The sequence below is a fragment of the Humulus lupulus genome, chromosome 9, assembly GCF_963169125.1.
Source record: "Humulus lupulus chromosome 9, drHumLupu1.1, whole genome shotgun sequence".
NCBI lineage: Eukaryota > Viridiplantae > Streptophyta > Magnoliopsida > Rosales > Cannabaceae > Humulus > Humulus lupulus.
In genome coordinates this window covers 129,596,445-129,614,443 of record NC_084801.1, presented here as the reverse complement: position 1 = coordinate 129,614,443, position 17,999 = coordinate 129,596,445, and the positions used below count along the sequence as shown (strand labels likewise).

Below are 17,999 nucleotides of genomic sequence, written 5' to 3'. Positions count from 1 at the left end.
TTGGGAGTCATTGACCTGCAAAGCTAAGCTAGTCTACGAGCAGAGCAGCCTTAGTGTCATAGGACCCCAAAGATAAGACTTGGGAAAGGCCCAGCGTCAAACAAATCCAAGTAATGCGATGATAGACCAAAGTTATCCTTCCAAGGACAGCACATGCCCGAGGAAGGAAAACCAGGTCATAATCCTCGAGAAGTGAACAGAAACCCGAGTCATTTTTACTCAAGCACAACCCTAAAACACCTAGGCGATGAGAAATCCAAGTAACATGAGTGCTAACTTAAGGTTACAAGTCCCTTAGTCTCGGAGTGTGAACGGAAATCTAACATCGTGAGGCCTGGCCTAAGGACATAAAACTCGGTTGCATGCTCCGGTAACTTAGGGCCCAGGGGCAACACGTTCATGAATTCCACATGGCAAAGGCTCGAGTAATTGTACTTGGGGGGCAAGGCGAAAATCCCAAAATAGCATCCCGGGGACACCTTCTAGAGCTTGAGTGATTGGCACTCGATGATACTGAATGGCGTTAAAGTTACTTCCGAGACAACGAGCCTAGGAGGCAACATCTAAATTCCCAAAGCGTCAATTCTGAGATAGGAACCTTAGAACCCTATAGTGCAATAAACCTCCTAAGGCCCGAGTTGTTGAAACTCGAAAGCGTGGGGCCGTCAAATGTTCCATTTGACAAGGCGTTGAAATTAATCCCAAGGACTGCGTTCCTGGGAGGCAACGCTAAACGCCCAAAGCGTCTAAACACTAAGAGAAATATCTTCAAGCTATAATTATAGTGGATTTCCTAAGCCCCAAGTTGTTGGGACTCAAGGACATAGGATTGCGTTAAGTGTTCCGACTTGATATCGCACTAAAAGTTAATCCCGAGGACTGCGGGCCTGGGGGACAACACTAAGTGCCTAAGACTATCCAAATATTAAGAGAAGTCGAGAGAGAGCCGAGTCACCAAGATTTGACCACAAGACCTAAGTCTCTAAGACTTGAGGCCTGCAAAATGTGGACGGGTTGAGGTTTTGGACTCTTGTGGTGTTATGCTACATTGAGTTGCGCTAAAACCCACCAAATCAATAAGGCCAAATTGCATAATTACTAAGTGCTAGCATGCTAGTGAAAAAAAAAAGCAATAATGGCAAGAAAAGTAGTGCAAGCTGCATAAAGGTATCTATAATTGTGGTCGGAGGCTCGAGCATTAAATTGTTTACACCCCAATAAACAAAAAGGCATGCATTCCTACTTAATCAAAACAAAGAAAAGAAAAATCACTTCGGATCCTTTCCCAAAGGAACTTTCACTTCCACCTCGATGACGGGATCCGTCTCGGGAGCACGACCAATTGTCGTAGCTTTCTTTTCCTGAGCTGCCTTAGCCTCCTCGGCAAGAAGACGCTCCTCGAGCATCATCCGCATGTTAGGCTCCTCTGTGAATGATAGATCCATGCCCTTGTTTCTCTACCATGCCACGAACAAGGTTTCATCTTCCATCACGTCGAGATACCTCTCCAGCTCCCCTTCTCAGAGCCGGAGGTTTTCGTTCTCCTGAGCGAGGCTCTCAGTGTAGAGGCAGCTTGCGCAGCTTCCTCTTTGGTCTTGGTGGCCTCCTCCTAGACTCTGGTTAGCTCGATGGTGCAAGGTGAAGACTCCTTGCAGCTCAAGCAGAGCTCCTCCTAGTTCAGGCAGAGCTCCTCTTGAACTGCTGTGAGGACTACCGATAACTTGTCCTTGGTCTCGTCCACGCTTCGAGCTTGACCTACAACATCTTTCAGCAGCTTCGCGGAAGTTTCCTCGAGTGATGAAAACTTTGACTGCTCCATGGCCATCTGGGTCTCCAACTCTAATTCATGAGCCTTGAGGTCCTCTAAGTCCTTCTGGAGCACCGAGTGCTCTGCCAATGAGACATTGGTCTCCTTGAGTTACGCCATCTCCTCCTTCAGCTTGAAGGACCTCATGGTAATGATGTTCCTGATCCGTTGGTTGAAGGTCGCACCCTGCATCAAAACAATACTTGTTAGCTTGATGAAGAACCTAAATAAAAAATGGGAGTTGAAGATTTGATACTTACCCTCAAGGTGATATGGCGACTGGCGGCTATCAGCCAGATCTTGTTGTTGCTGCCACAGGGAGCAAATATGCGGAAGGGCATATCGCACAGGGACCCCGCCAATCCCCGGGGTAGCTCCGCAGCAAGCAGAGTTTTCCTTTCTCCAACCCTCCCCGCGAGGAGAGGCTTCGGCTCCTCGCGGCTAGGAGGAGTGACTGGACCATGCGATTTGTCTTCCCGTAGGTACTCCGCGAGGAGTTTGAAATCCTCGTTACACTCGTTAAGATGCATGTTAAATTACTCAGCCACTCATCTGTGCCTTTCAAAGTCCTTTCCCTCGAGGTGCTCGAGAAAGACCATTAGGCGAGGTATCCTGACCGGAGGACACTCGGGCACCTGGGAAGGGATTTCCTTTCCCTTCCGAGAGAACCCCTCATCTCGAGGAGGGGAGACCTTGAGGTCAATGACCTCATCTGTAACCATTGGTCGCATAGGAGTGGCCAATGGAGCAGCTTCAGGAGCCACTGGAGCCAGAGGCAAAGCCACCGAGGACGAGAGCACCACGGTCAATGCCTCCAAAGTGTCTATTTGAGAGGACCCCATCACCATCTAGCGCTTCTGCTTGACCAATTTGGACAGGCCCATGCTTTCTGCATAAAGAAACAGACATGGTTAGTCTTTAGAGGGAAACGAAATGAAAGAATATGTAAAGACAAATATCATGGATGCAAGACATAAAAGAAGTCTCCTGGGGAGCCTTACCACAATAAGGCTCCTTCGAGTGAAGAAGGGAGTGGGCAAACTCATGGATGAGTTGACCCATCTCCTTTGTCGCATTGGTGTCGTATTGACAAAACCATATCTCGTGCATGGACGTCACCTTTTCCAGATGCACGAACCCTTGAGGGTGTTTCCTCCTCTTCGGATGGCGGAGAAAAACGTCGATAAGGTCTTGATAGTCCTAGTACTCCTCATTAGTCCAAGGATGCCCCGAGATTTTCCCACACTCGAGGAATGATGGCTAGAATAAGGAGTGGTTGGGACTAGTTCCTTCCCCAACATGATGGGCATAGTAAATAATGATTGGAAATTTACCTTGAGGCACGGAGGATGATTCGATCCCAGCCTCAAGCTCTTCGTCCTCTCTCACCTTCATGGTAGCTTGGATCGCGAGTGCATTCTCTATGTGCTCCTCATGAAGACGCTGTTCATACTCATATTGAGCCTTCGCCGCAATATACTCTGTGTGGAGCCTCGCCTCGTAAAGCAACTTCTTCGAGTCACGGAAGCTAGTGAGAACCACGAGGCGTATCCTTTGCCCCTCCCAAAGTAGGCCATATGGATGAAGATGAACCTCTGTGACGAGGAAGCTGAGGCTCATCTCTTCCTCGGGGAGGGCATTCATTTTATTGAACCTTTCGTTGTAAGCGTCAACAAAAGGTGTGCAGCGGAAGGGACCTGAAAAGAAACGGTTAAGGCTAAGGAACAATCACGAGCGGAGGATTAATACGGGCCGAATGAACAATCCTGGAAAAGTCCAGGAGAAGAGTCGGGTTGGTCCACGTGGGAAAGCCACTTGCCCAAAAGAAATGGTCCTTGTAGTCCTTCACATTTTTCTCATTGCTGCTCGAGGCCTTGTACTTCATCCCCGAGTACGTATGCTTCATCAAAGTATAGTACCCGTCCCGCTCATCCATCTTCGGGTATGGTCGGAAGCTGTAGATATACAAAATCTCAACTAGAGATGGAACAGGCCAGTTCTACCTCTTATACAGAATAAATAGCTCGACCAACACTCGATATCCATTCAGGGATAGTTGGAATGGAGCTATTTCGACAAACTTCAAAAATTTGACATAGTACTAGTGCAGTGGCAAAGTTGCACTAACTTGGAGATGAGATGCGCTCCAAGCCCCGAGGTCGTGGACGCTCTCATGTGCTCTCTCACCTTCCCGAGGTAGGCGTACCCACATGTAGCTGGTGTCCACCCCGTGGTGGGTTATAATCCTCTCTAGAGCTCCCCAGTGTTTGAGCTTGTTGGGGGTCACCTCCGCCTTGAATCCCGCGACGGTGTAGGTTTTGTCTGACGACAGAGGACCTCCGAGATGTCGTATCGAAGGAGCCTCTCCGCCGCCAGGGGGTGGTCTTCCCTTGCCACGAGAGCCTGACTACTCTCCGCCGCTCGCTTTCCCATATTAGGAAGTCTTCCCGCTTCTCGGGCCATCTCTATTATCTCAGAGTCGCACGCGTAGAATGACTGTTGGTGTAGTTGTTGAAGCTCCTCAAACATCTGAAATAAGAAACCAAGCAATTAGCGTCATAACCTGAAGAAAGATAGGCCAAAAATGAGAACCCCTAAGACTACTGCTCGGGAAGAGGAGAAGGAAGAAAACTTCTAAGGGGTTGGAGTGTCCTCGAGCCAAAGGATGGACGTCGGAGTACACTACCAGAATCTATGAACATCGCCGAAATCTAGGAATTTTCCAGATTCCAGTCGAGTGTCCAGAAATGCTAAAAGACGCACACAGGGCGTAATGGGCAATTTTGACTGCTTCTAACGTCAAAATGTGCCCAGAAAAGGCCTAAAAGAGGTCAAAATGACCTATAAAAGCCAGAAATTCAAAATCCTAGGCATGCACCTAAAACCCTCAACAGAATTCAAAAACAAACTCAGAGCCGAACAAGAAATGGAGAAGTAAAAACTTTCTCAAAATGAAGTGCTTGTATGTGCTGAAGTGATTTTGGACTTTAAAAAATGTTTGCCATCTGACCATAAGTAGGATGATTCTCGTCAACTACCTAGAGCGTTGAGAACTCGGAAAATGGAGGAGAGGGTTTGAAGGTTGAGAGGTTTTGAATTTCGATGCTAAAAGTGATTTCTGAGAGGCGGTTCTTGAGTTTTATACTTGAAGAGCTTGGGGTGGAAGCAACTCCACCCCAACCGTTGATTACCTACGACATGGGCACTCAAGAGTAATCCAACTGTCAGAATCCAAGATGCGTGGATCGTGATCATTAGCATGGGAAAAAGACACCTCGAGTATGGGGCGAAAGGACACCTAGGGTACGAATTAGACGTTTTGGGTCGTGAAGTGGACTCCTCATTAATGACACAAATTGATGGGTCTAACAATAAGGAGACGACACGTGGTAGTACCTTTTTCAAGAGTGTGGCGTCATGGAGATCCCAAGCGTCTTCCCCCAAAGACTTATCGAATTATTCCTCTTAGTCTTAGTCTCCACTGTCCGAAGACAAGAAAAGACTTGGGGGGCAAATGTTGTCCATGTTTTCACCAGAGGACACGTGCTAGTCATTAGAGGAGTAATTAAGCTCCTCGAGTGCTAGTGAGGTTTTATACTATGATCTGGTCAGACGCAGATGTCTCTAAGTGAGGCCACACCCTGAGGTTTGTCCTTGAGGCACGAATGTCTCCAAGCAAGGCCACATCCCGTGACCCGTTTCCTAGGCGTGGATGTCTCCAAGTAAGGTCATGCCCCGAGGACCATTCAGGTGGTCATCTCACTTTCTTCATTCGCCAACCCCCATGTGTTAATCGCTGCACCTGTGGCCCACTAGAAGATCGTTTGACAAATTTTGGTGAGCCTCGAGTAGTGGTGTCGAGATCGTACACTCGACAATCGACATTTCCCACAATGTCGCCTGACATGGGCTAACGTGCGTTGTATCCTGACACGGTCAGATACCTGTTCCCTGTAAGGTTAGTAGGCTGTTTTCTGCAAATGGGCCACGTGCAATCTACATGAGTCAATGGTCTTTATTAGTGCATCCCTATGTAATTAATTAGTAGTTTACTCCCCAAATAATGGGGAATGTTGATTTAATTGTCCATTAATGGCACTAATGATCCAGAACTATAAATAAGGTTGGGGTATCTCCTTGTAAAGGTTCAGAATTTTGGCTAGTTAAGCATTGTAAACTCAAAGCAAATATTATATACTGCCTGAGACTCCTCAAACAATCTTCAAACTCACTGATACAAAAGACTCGTGGAGTAGGACTCTTCTATAGCATGAACCACGTAAAACCTCTGTATTATTTTCTTATAGTTTTTACCAAGTTCTTAGATTAGGTTGATAGCGAAAAAAGTAGTCCACATAACTAATAAGTAAAAAAAATATTTTAGTAAATATGTAAATGTGTTAAGTGATATACAATTTTATTTTAGTACTTTTAAGTAATATATTTTTTCCTTCAAAAAAAAAGTAACATATATTTTTTAATTTATTATATAAATTAATTTACATTTTTTATTAATTAAATACAATTTTATTTGACTTTTATAATTTTAAAATCAATCAAAATAATTTTTTTAAATAATTAATGAGTGCATAGGACCAAATGCACCAATATATTAACATAAAAAACTTTTACCTTTAAAAGAATTAAAGACTTAAATGCTACAATATAAAAAGATCACTACTAACCATATAATAAAAGAAAAAAGTACCTAGAATACCAATAATAATATCACATAAGGATTTGAAAAGCAAAGGGGGGTTGGTGAATACGATGATAGAAGAAAGATATTTCTCAAAATTACACATTGCAAAAGAAGATAGGGAAAAAAATCAAATAAAAATCACAGATGGGATTTAATTGTTATATTATGCTTTTTCTGATATCATCCTGTATAGTGGATCAATATCTCTAGAAACTTGCCTTTATGGTTTTTCTTCTCTAACTAATATTCCTCTCTGAAATGTTGTACGGACACAATAAAGTAACTAATAACTGATTTAAATCTTAGTCTTGGGGGGTCTCTTCTCCCAAGCCTAGCTTGAGCAGCACCCAACTCTCTTCAAAGCAGACACATCATCTTTTATATTGATTTTCTCTCCTTTGCCTGGAACAGAAGTGTCTGTTCCATTTTCTCCACCCTCAACTGCCTTCTTGCTCACAATGTGGTATATTTGAGTCAGGACTTCTGCAAAAGCATTTTCAACATTTGTTGCTTCCAGTGCTGAAGTTTCCATGAAGTAGAGTGACTCTTTCTCTGCGTAAGATTTTCCGTCTTCGGTTGAGACGGCCACTAGGTGGCGAAGATCTGATTTGTTTCCCACGAGCATCACAACGATGTTGGAATCTGTGTGGTTCCTCAATTCTTTCAGCCATCTGTCAACATTCTCAAATGTTGCATGACGAGTGACATCATACACAAGAAGCGCTCCCACCGCCCCACGGTAGTAAGCGCTAGTAATGGCTCGGTACCTATAAAAGCCACAAGATGGGATGGTTAATTGCATACAGAAATGTAGAACACAAGTATCATTCACACTTTAGATCAACTTAACTATGCAAAAAGACCAATAATAAAATTTGCATTTATAAAAATCTGAATATGAGCAATTTAATTGAAGCCTGCGTAAGTGCCTTTTTCTGCGTCATTAATTAAAATATATTTACCAATATCATCTCCCTCACTTTTGTCTTTCCCCTTTACCATTTTTTATTTTATTTCAAATAGGAGTCCTATTGGTGTTCAGTAGACTGGTGATATCATCACAACCTACCTCACTATATAAATATATGGCTACTCTTAAAATATTCTGGATGTTTCAAATATATTTTGTTGTACTTTCCCATCTTGCCTGTGTAGAAAATATAGCTTTAAAACAACCAAATAAGAGGGAGAAGAAGAAAAAGAAATTAGACACTTGAATGAACCAATTTTCTCTCGCTGGGCAATAATGTAGTGAAAAAATAAATGTAAAATCAGATGCTCTTATTTTTTTACCACTCAACACGCACTCACCCACCAAACCACTTGAGCTAATCTCAAGTGGCAAAATTCAGATGCTCATTATTCTTGACTTGATCCAATACTTTTTTCAAGTTCTATGGTTGACCCTAGCAAAGTTCAGATCTGGGATTCTCTGCATTCTTATTTCCTCTCCAGAACTGACCAATTACCACTTCAACCAAAATGCCAGATTTGTAGCGAAATGATCATATACTGGCTTTTGCACTCTTTGATGTGAATGTTAACTAAGAAAGTCTTGAACATTAAGTATCAATGAAATGAAATAAACCTCCAATCTTGGAATTGCAAATCAGACCCAGACAGACTAACACCCAGTTACAGTCTAACAGCGAAAGGTGCAACCCATACAGATATATACTCTACTTTTTTATTTAAATATCCTTCTCATTTGAAAAAAGGATTCATAATTACAAGTTTACTGCTTTACACACATACTAGCAACAACACTTAAGAGGATCAAGTAGTGACATAGTAAAACCTTACAATATCAGGCACCTTATTTCATTTTATAGATTCTAATTTCCTTTCCTGATCTTTTTACCAAAGGTTGTCAGATATTTCTAACTAATGATCTGATCAAAACTTATACGTTTTTTCTTTCTATTGAATCTCATTTGATTTAACCAAATTTGGGAAATTTTACCACTTCTTTGGGATCATGAAGGAAAACAGTGAGGTAACACCTCAACAACTACAAAGTTTAAAAAAGGTCTATTCTGATCTCAATTCCCAAATTTATAGCAGTACAACTTTGAGTAACTGTTGCCAGTGGTACATGTAACTTTTTGGAAAAGGGAAAAATTGAAGGAAAATGGAAGCAAAAAAGATAAGAATGATTAGGAGAACCTATATAACAATAAATGAAACCTTAAGATTGGCTCAGTCTTGGTTCGTTTCTTTTCGTGTTTTTATTAAAAAGATAAACAAAACATCTTATTGAATCTAAAATCATCATCTTTAACATCGTAAAAAAGAAGGTTAAACATGCACATAGCTAAGTAATTTACATTAGAATTAGTATTGTGTATTTAGAAACTCTTGAACCATTCATTCTTAAATAGTTAAGCATGCAAAGAAATAAAAAGCATAGCAGACAGACATGGCAAAATACAAGATCCCTTTTCAAGACGATGTTAACCCAAACCAAATCCACATATATCTCCATCAATCAACAGCATGCTAGATAAACTTGATGTTAATACTAATGTGGTTGAACTTCCTTGGAACATACTCTCTGCCTATCAGCACGAATAGTAATTGTCTAACAAGACCTCTGAAAACAAGTACTAGTCCACTTCTTATGGAATAACTTCAAGTCCATTTGATTCTGGTAACAATGTGATCTGAGATTTCTAATTACACAATGAACATTTATTCTTCTCTTTTATCTCTTAGCAACACAAAAGCAGATGCCTCTTGAGTATAGAGATCCTAATCTAACTCAACAAAACACCCAAGAGGGGTGATTGCTATAGTTCTAGTCCTCAAATATTGCAGGATTAGGCGAGTAGCCTAATCTAGTTCAACAAAGGAAAGAATGACATTTGATTGTTCACAACAAACCTACTAATTTAAAGATGATCATCTACATATTAGGACACATTGAGTAAAATGGTTAAGTATAATTCTCACTATGGATCAGTTAGAATTGACCCATAAAGCCCTAAGTTTGAAGCTTAAGCAATGTCTTTATCTCCTAACACCACTAAAATAATATTAGAAATGTGCTTTTAATCATCACTAAGTTATCTCTTTCATTTCTTAAACGATACACTTGGATCTAATTTCGAAAACACAAACCGACAATCAAATCTCTCCACCACCCTAACATCTACATTCAACTATTATTATTATTATTTTAAATTTGATTTTTTTTTTTAAAAATATACCGCTCAAATCTAAAAGCAAATGGAGCTCAACTGAATCATCCAAAGCACAAAAATTTCCACAACAGGACTTGAAATAGTATCTGTATCGACAAATCTGGGACCTAAACATCAGTATACAGTCACAAACAGTCAAATCAAGCCCTGAATTTCGCCAATCTCGCAAATACTAAGGAACCAAATGAACATGAAGAGAATGCAAAAAGACAGAAAGAGGCTCAATAAAGTAAAAACGAGTAAATAAAGAGAGACCCAAATGAGAAAATGCAGAGTAGAAGAAGAAAAAGCAGACCTTTCTTGACCAGCAGTGTCCCAAATCTGAGCTTTGATGACTTTCCCATCAACGTTTAAAGTCCTGGTAGCGAACTCAACCCCAATGGTGGACTTGGACTCGAGATTGAACTCGTTCTTGGTGAACCTGGAGAGCAGATTGGACTTGCCGACACCTGAATCTCCAATCAGCACCACCTTGAAGAGATAGTCGTAGTCGTCATCAGCTCTGTATCCAGCCATTCTTAAGCTCTTCTTTTTCTACCTTTTTCTGCACAGAGAAAGAGAGAGAGAGAGAGAGAGTGAGATTTGCAGAAGAGGAGAGAATTGGAGAGATGAGATAGTGGAGAAGTGGGAAGTGTGAAAAGGTATAATATTTTTATTTTGAAAAAGCGCCAGAAATTATGCCCAAAACTAAATATCTTACACTAAATTGCAGATGTGGTCTTTTAGCTTTTAGTTTTTTTGTTTTACTTAAATGTCTCTAACCTCTAATTGTTTTACATTTTGATCCCTAAACTGATCTTCTCTTCTCCCATGCCTGCCATATTGAAAGCCACGTGAGAAGCACGTAACCATATAATAAAATCCATTTGGTAATGATCACTCATCTTCTTCTAAACTTAGAATTTTTATCAATTTCGTTTCAAGCATCAACTAGGATTTAGTAGAAAGATATTTGATTTTGTGTAGATCAAAGGTTTTTGTCTTCTTAAATCGTGGCGATGACGCTTTCGTTGTTTTGGTAGTTGTATTTTGTTTTCAAGTGTTGGGAGCTTTTTGTTTTCTCATGGCGTTTGGACTTTTTAGACTATCTTGTCATCAATGTTATTTTTGTAGATTGGTGGCTTTGATCTTTCGAATGCTTCCCCTCTCGTTTAATCTTTCTATCTTCTTTTATGTGTTATGTTGTGTTGGTTATTAGTATATTTTGCTAATTTTAGCCCACATTTAAAAGTTCCAATGTTTGATTTTGACTAAATTTTTACACAAAGAAAGGCTAAATTTATTCACAGTTCAAAGAAGCATATTCAATCATTTTAACATTGGTTCGTATAATTTAATCTATTATGTTAATTTTATTAGTCGTCTTAATATGAAATTTGTATTTTTTAGGTTAGAACATTCATGACCAATAATAGATTTCACCCGTCTCGTTAATAAATATATATCATTTTTCTTTTTAAAAAATATATTACTCTTTATTTTAAAAAAATTATGATATAAGTAAATCCAATTTGGTGAAAATCTAGCTAACTGGTAACATAACAATCACATGGTGCTCAATTAAAATTGATAATAAGAATGTCTCGTGTACACTTTTGGTCTATGCATCATCACAATTGAGTTAATTTGAGTAACTTTTTAAAAAAGCTAATATAATTTATTGCTAAAGTAATTAAAATTACTATGATAGAACTAGATTAATTATATTTGATTGTTTCACGTTTCAAAAATATATTTTTCTTTTAAAATATTGAATTTGAATAAGTATTATGACTTTAGTAAGTGAAAATGTGTTTTTATTATGTCTTAGTTGCATTGTTTATCTATTATTTCATATTGATTTTTTAATTATTTGAGTTGGATGAATAAAAACGTATATAATATTTTAAAAATATTTGGCCAAATTTTAAAATTGAGTTAGAATTGGACATATAAAGAAAATCATAAGGTTGAATTTGCTACAGTAAAATAAAAGTGTGGAAGTTATGATATTGTTTAAGAGTGGAGGACCTAAGTGTAAAAATGCTAAAAGTTGGGTTATATCTACAACTTTCTCCAAATGATTTAATGTTGAAACCCCACATAGTTACACAACTCGTGATCAATTCATCCTATTCGGCTTGCAATTTTCACACTTGAGTTTTAAAACTTGACTATTATAGTTTCCTTTCCAAAAAAATAATTAAAAAAGTGTCATTTTTCTAAAGGGTAGAAACTCATTAAATAGCAAAAAATTATAAAGATTGATCAATGTTGATAAACTGGCATTATTGAATCAAACTATCGAAACAGTAGGCCGAAAGAGCAAGAGATTGATGACAAGTGATTTTTACTTAAGAAATAAATGAGGAACAGTGAGAGAAAATTTTCACTTCCAACCTCCATGCCATATATGCTAGTTAAGAGATGTCTATCATGACCGGCCAACCTTAAAGATCTAATAAAAGAGACTAATCGAAGGGTGGAGGCACTAAATAGCAGCAGCAACAACGATGTAAAAAGAAAACCACCACCGTCAACCACGAAGGAAGCCTTACTCTCTCAATCCGATGTTAGAGAATATTATATTTCAATGAAAATAATAGAAACAAATATTACCACTCTAGATAAGAAATACAATTGGACAAGCTGATTGATGAAATAAAAATACAACACTATGTTTAAAATACAAATAAATATAGACAATATAGAAAGAGAGAAAAAGATGAATATAAACTCAAAACAAAAGTTACAAATCAAACAATAAGAATAAAGGAGAAGATTCTCATATTTACACAATGTTAAGTGAAGAGTAATGTGATTACTAGACTTGAAAAATATTCAAAATATTTGTCTAAAAATTTATTTATCTCTATTCTCTTAGCACAAAAGGACTCTCAAGTTTAAGAAAAACTCTCTAGAATTATCAAGTCTTATTGTTTTTCAGCCAAGTGTTAAAATTGATGAAAAATTCATATTCATAAGTAATCAAATGGTCTCTATTTATAAAGTAGTGAGACACTCTTTAAATTTCAAATTTCACCAACCTCTTGGTTGTTATCAATGTTAACATTGGTATTTATAGAATTAAATGGAAGATTTGGAAGTTACTTGAAGTAGAGTTGTGCAAAAGCTTTTGCAAACAACTCAACCCCAATTTTATTACTTAATTACATATAAATGAGGATAGTTTGGTTATATTGATAAAATTTTATTGATCAATTTGGGTTCAGGGTACCAAATATGTACAATTTTAAATTACAGAGTACCAAATTAGTATTATTGAAAAGATAAGATACAAAGTTTGTATTTTGATAAAACATAAAACATTAAATGAGTATTTACCCCTCATTATATAATAATCTTGCTATTTTTATGTCTTGGTTAAAAAAAATTGTACCATTCTCTTGGATGAAAGCAAATTCATATTTTACTTGTATAAATTTGCCTTTTAATTTTCAATTGTAGAACTTATTGGGTCTGTTACATTTATTATAGCCTTTTTTTTATCAAAAATAATTTTAATTAACTAAATTGGGGTTACTTATGTTATAAACTAAATTATTTTGACCAAAATAAGAAGAAATATATAATTTTAAACTAATTTATCAAATACAAGAATGTAATTTTGTATTAATAAAATAGTAAGTACTAAACTAGCTCCAAAATAAACAACAAAGTATTAAAGTATATTCCTAAAAAGAACAATGGTGAATTGTGACAAATGCGAGAAGGATGGTTAAATAAGTTCATATTTAAAAATAAGTTAAAACTTAAATTATTACTTATGTAGGCAAAGACGGTTAATTCAATTTCAATTATTTATTAAGTTTTCTCAATATTAGTTTATCAAGTAGTTTTGTATATCCTTTATAAAAATAGTTTTGTATTTATTTGTGTCCAATCACATTAAAAGGTACTCTATTTTTAAATTCTTTTTAAAAAAATTCGAGTTAACTCATTTTCATAATTATGTTGGACACAAATAAATACAAAAATTATCTACAAAGATTGTAACGCCCTACTTCCTTAGAGCCGTTACTAAATGAGTTTTAAACGTGCTTTTAACTTGCTAATCGAGATTTTAAGGCAAACGTGTAATCAAACCATAAACAAAGTCCTAAATTTTGAAAATAATTTCATTTACTGAAAATCATAAAATGTTTAACATTTGGGATCCCAAAATACTGTTTATAAATATTTACAACTCAAAAGATACTTAAAGTCGACTAAACGACAAAATAGGGTTCTTTACAAACAACTTCCAAAAATACCCCTGGCCGTGGTAGCCAAGCAGACCAGGCATGTATGCGTCGCGTCACGCTCTCCATACTCATGGTCGGTTGACTTTCTCCTTGCCCTTACCTACACCACAGAGCACCCGTGAGCCGAAGCCCAGCAAGAAAACTCCACATAAACAGATAACATATGCATATGAACCACTTAGCACATAACCAATTTGCCAACAAGCTAAACACATACGGCCAAGCCATCCCAGGCGCTTTACCAGGCTCTGGGCTGCGGTTACACCGTAAGGATATCCCAGGTATCCTTTAGGGTTTTACCCTGGCAACTCACACTCTGCGTGCTAAACGCTGCTCTCGGCCCCTTGCCGTTCTCGGCCTTCGCCGTTCCCTCACATATATGCATACACAGTATAATTAAAACATAACTTAAACATATACTACACAACCAGTGGGCCACACCCAACACATAATCATATAGGGTCGTGCCCTGCAACACAATTATGGGGCCTCGCCCTGCTCTATGGGTACAATAGCTTTCTTACCTGTGTCCTGAGCTTCTTGAGCACTGAACCCTCGAGCACGGTCCTCTAGTCCGAGCCTCTTTAAGAATCTAGTCACAACACACAAATAACACCCCCATTACTAATCAATTCAAAAACATCTTCCGGAGCCAATCCCGAGCTCTCGGGACCTCCCGGATCCCCACACAAGGTGGCGGAAGCGTCCCCCGAGCCCCCTGGGCAAAAGCCTAGAAACTGAAATTTCCTCTTGCCCAGAAATGGCCTAGCGCCGCGGCACCACTCTATGAGGGCCGCAGCGCCCAGAAGGGCCCCCGTCCACTGATGCAACCTAGCGCCGTAGCACAGAAGAATAGGGCCGCGGCGCCCCTACGCGAACCCAGAATTCTGGGTTTTCCCCTGCATTTTCCCCGAGCCAAAACACTCCCAAATCATTACCAAGACTTACCTAAGTCCCAAATTCAATTCAAAACCCTAAATAAGCCATCTAACAACTTATAAACATCAACAACAGGCCTAGATACACAATCAAACTCAAGAATCACTTAGTGGTTCAAAATTCTCAAAACTTAAACCAGCCCTTGCAAAGTTTAAACCAGCCTTCAGAATTCTTAAACTAAACCAGAAATAACTTCCAAGTATGCATGGAATTCATACCTCAAGATGGAATTCGACCTTGAGCTTCTTCCTACTCCAACTCCAAGCTAAAGCCCTTTGATTCCCAGCTGAATTCTCACAAACAACAAGGTGCAAATTCAGCTTCAACCCTCATTCTCAAATCCTCAAAACAAGCTTAAACTTTAAAGAAAAACCATGGATGAATTTCTTACCTCTGTGATTAACACACCCTTGAGCTAAAACTTGACTTTAATTGCTCTAATCTCAGCCCTAAACCCCTTTCTTGATCCCAAGAGATTTGCCCTTCCTTCCTTTCTTTCTTGCTTCTTAACTTTTCCTTAACTTTCAGCAAGAGTTGAATTTGTCTAAGTGTAGAAAATGTGAATAGCTTTCCCACTCAGCCATAGCTATCTAAATCCCATCCAAAAGACCCATTTGCCCTTCCATCTAACCCATATTCTAACTAATCCTCAAGGGCAACTTAGACCTTTTCTATCCTCTTACAAACATACCATTTTCTCACTTAGAGTAACTATCCTCAATGGTTACCTATGGTTACCCAAGCTACTAAAATACCATTAACCATTAATTAAAAGTCCCCAACTAAATTTACAATATTCCTGAAATACCCCTAGGCTCCTCCCGAGCCGGGTATTTAATCCTGTTGTGACTTTAAGCGGAATAGCTCTCTAGGACCGTCTCAGAACGTGCATCACAAATATATCACCATTATATCAAAAATATCACATATATTACATTTATGCCATCAACGAGCTAAAATTACCAATTTGCCCCTAACTACCAAATGGGGCCCACATGCATATTTATTTCACCTAACCATGCATTTCTAATCACATAATCATCTAATACACATATATTATCATAATAAACCATTTCTTGCCCTCCAGGCACGCTAATCAAGACCCAAAGTCTTATTAGCAAATTTGGGTCGCTATAACTGTCCCCTCCTTACAGAGATTTCGTCCTCAAAATTACCTGAACAACTCGGGATACCGCTCCCGCATGTCTGATTCAAGTTCCCATGTCGCCTCCTCAACCTTGTTGTTTCTCCACAGCACTTTCACCAAGGCAATGGTCTTGCTCCGCAAAATTTTATCTTTTTGGTCAAGAATCTGAACCGGCTTCTCCTCATAGGACAAATCCTGGTCCAACTCCAAACTCTCATAACTCAGTACGTGTGTCTAATCTGATACATACTTTCGGAGCATGGACACATGAAAAACATTATGAACCCTTGATAAAGCTGGAGGCATCACTAACCTGTAAGCCACCTCCCCAAACCGTTCCAGAATCTCAAAGGGTCCAACAAACCTAGGGCTCAGCTTGCCCCGAACACCGAACCGTTTCACTCCTCTCAAAGGTGAAACCCTAAGGAACACATGGTCACCAACCTTAAATTCTACACTCCTGCGTTTCAGGTCTGAATAACTCTTCTGGCGACTCTGGGAGGCGAGCATTCGCGCTCTAATCTTCTCAATCGCCTCATTGGTCCTCTGAACCATCTCAGGACCCAAATAATTTCTCTCACCCATCTCGTCCCAATGGATAGGTGATCTACACCTCCTCCCATATAGCATCTCATACGGAGGCACTCCGATAGTCACTTGATAGCTGTTATTATACGAGAACTCAATCAAAGGAAGATACTTACTCCAAGATCCCCCAAAGTCTAATACACAGGCTCAAAACATGTCTTCCAATATCTGAATCGTTCTCTCAGACTGTCCATCTGTCTGAGAATGATAAGCAGTACTAAACCGTAACTGCGTGCCCATAGCCTTCTGCAGGCTCTCCCAAAACTTGGAGGTGAAGGTGGGCTCTCTGTCAGATACTATCGACCTCGGAGCTCGATGAAGTCGGGCAATTTCCTTCACATATAATTTAGCATACTACTCCACAGTATAAGTCGTCCCGACAGGAAAAAAGTGGGCTGACTTGGTATACCTATCCATAATCACCCACACAGAGTCATGCTGTCCCACAGTTCTTGGCAAACCAACCACAAAGTCCATGGTGATATCCTCCCATTTCCACTCCGGAATCCCTAGAGGCTGCAACTGTTAGGAACGAGTTTCCTAATACGCAGCGGAAAGGTGGTATGGTTGGCCCAGTGTACAACAAAAATTTTGTAACATATTTAAACTACCTTTAAATATGCGGATCCATTAATATACATACATTAATCATAAGCAAGATAGTGATAGAAATCATAAATCTTGAAGCCTATCAAGTGTCCTTGCTATCTTCTCGTATTTAGAATGATCTTCCTATCCAAGCCGCTCCACGTACTCACACCAAGATCTTCCAAAGCGTTCTCTACACCTCAAGAAATGTGTGGACAATTAGAGAATGAAGGATAGTTTATTTGTGATTCTACTTGATGTACTCAACACATGAGATCAAGAGAATAGGCCTGAGAATGGGTTCTTTATTTTCAGGGAGAGAAAACTATCGTTCTATTTTCACAGAGCGAAATTGTCAGAGTAGTCTCACTCTTTTTTTTTTTCTTATCTGAATATTTTTCTGATCAGTCATACTTAACAGAAAAAATTCAAAATTTAAAAATTAAATCTGTAACCATTTTACAATTTAATTTTTAATTAATTAATTATTCCATTAATGAAAAAATCCAAAAAAATAATTTTTTGAATTATCCATTAATTAATTAATTAAATAAATAAAATTGAAAATCCCATCCCTGAAAAATACTGTCCTACACGCCACACACAGTCCTGGACTGTGTGTGAACGTGTAGCTTCCTAATTTTTAGGGATATTGGTTTTTCAAATTTTATTTAATTATTTATTCAAATTACTTTGTCAGATAAGTTCTAACAACCTGATAACTAATTCAAATTTGAATTCAAATTAATTATCTATTTAATTAATTATCAAATATAATTAA

At 38.7% G+C, this 17,999-nt stretch overlaps 1 protein-coding gene across 1 annotated transcript; it reads right to left on the bottom strand.

The window, feature by feature from the left end:
• Nucleotides 1-6,565: 6,565 nt before the first annotated feature.
• On the bottom strand, nt 6,566-10,357 carry LOC133802458 (ras-related protein RABA1b). The gene is made up of 2 exons (XM_062240771.1): nt 10,008-10,357; nt 6,566-7,276 (listed from the first exon to the last, which is right to left on the bottom strand). The coding sequence occupies exons 1-2, from the start codon at nt 10,226-10,228 to the stop codon at nt 6,841-6,843; spliced, it is 657 nt and encodes a 218-aa protein (XP_062096755.1). The 5' UTR covers nt 10,229-10,357; the 3' UTR covers nt 6,566-6,840.
• Between the last annotated feature and the right edge of the window lie 7,642 nt (nt 10,358-17,999).

What these genes read in the sequence shown, in the direction of transcription:
- LOC133802458 (XM_062240771.1), bottom strand. Translation starts at nt 10,228, where the DNA reads ATGGCTGGATACAGAGCTGATGACGACTACGACTATCTCTTCAAGGTG. An exon ending in GACACTGCTGGTCAAGAAAG is followed by an intron (nt 7,277 to 10,007) that starts GTCTGCTTTTTC and finishes TGGCTTTTATAG; the next exon opens with GTACCGAGCCATTACTAGCG.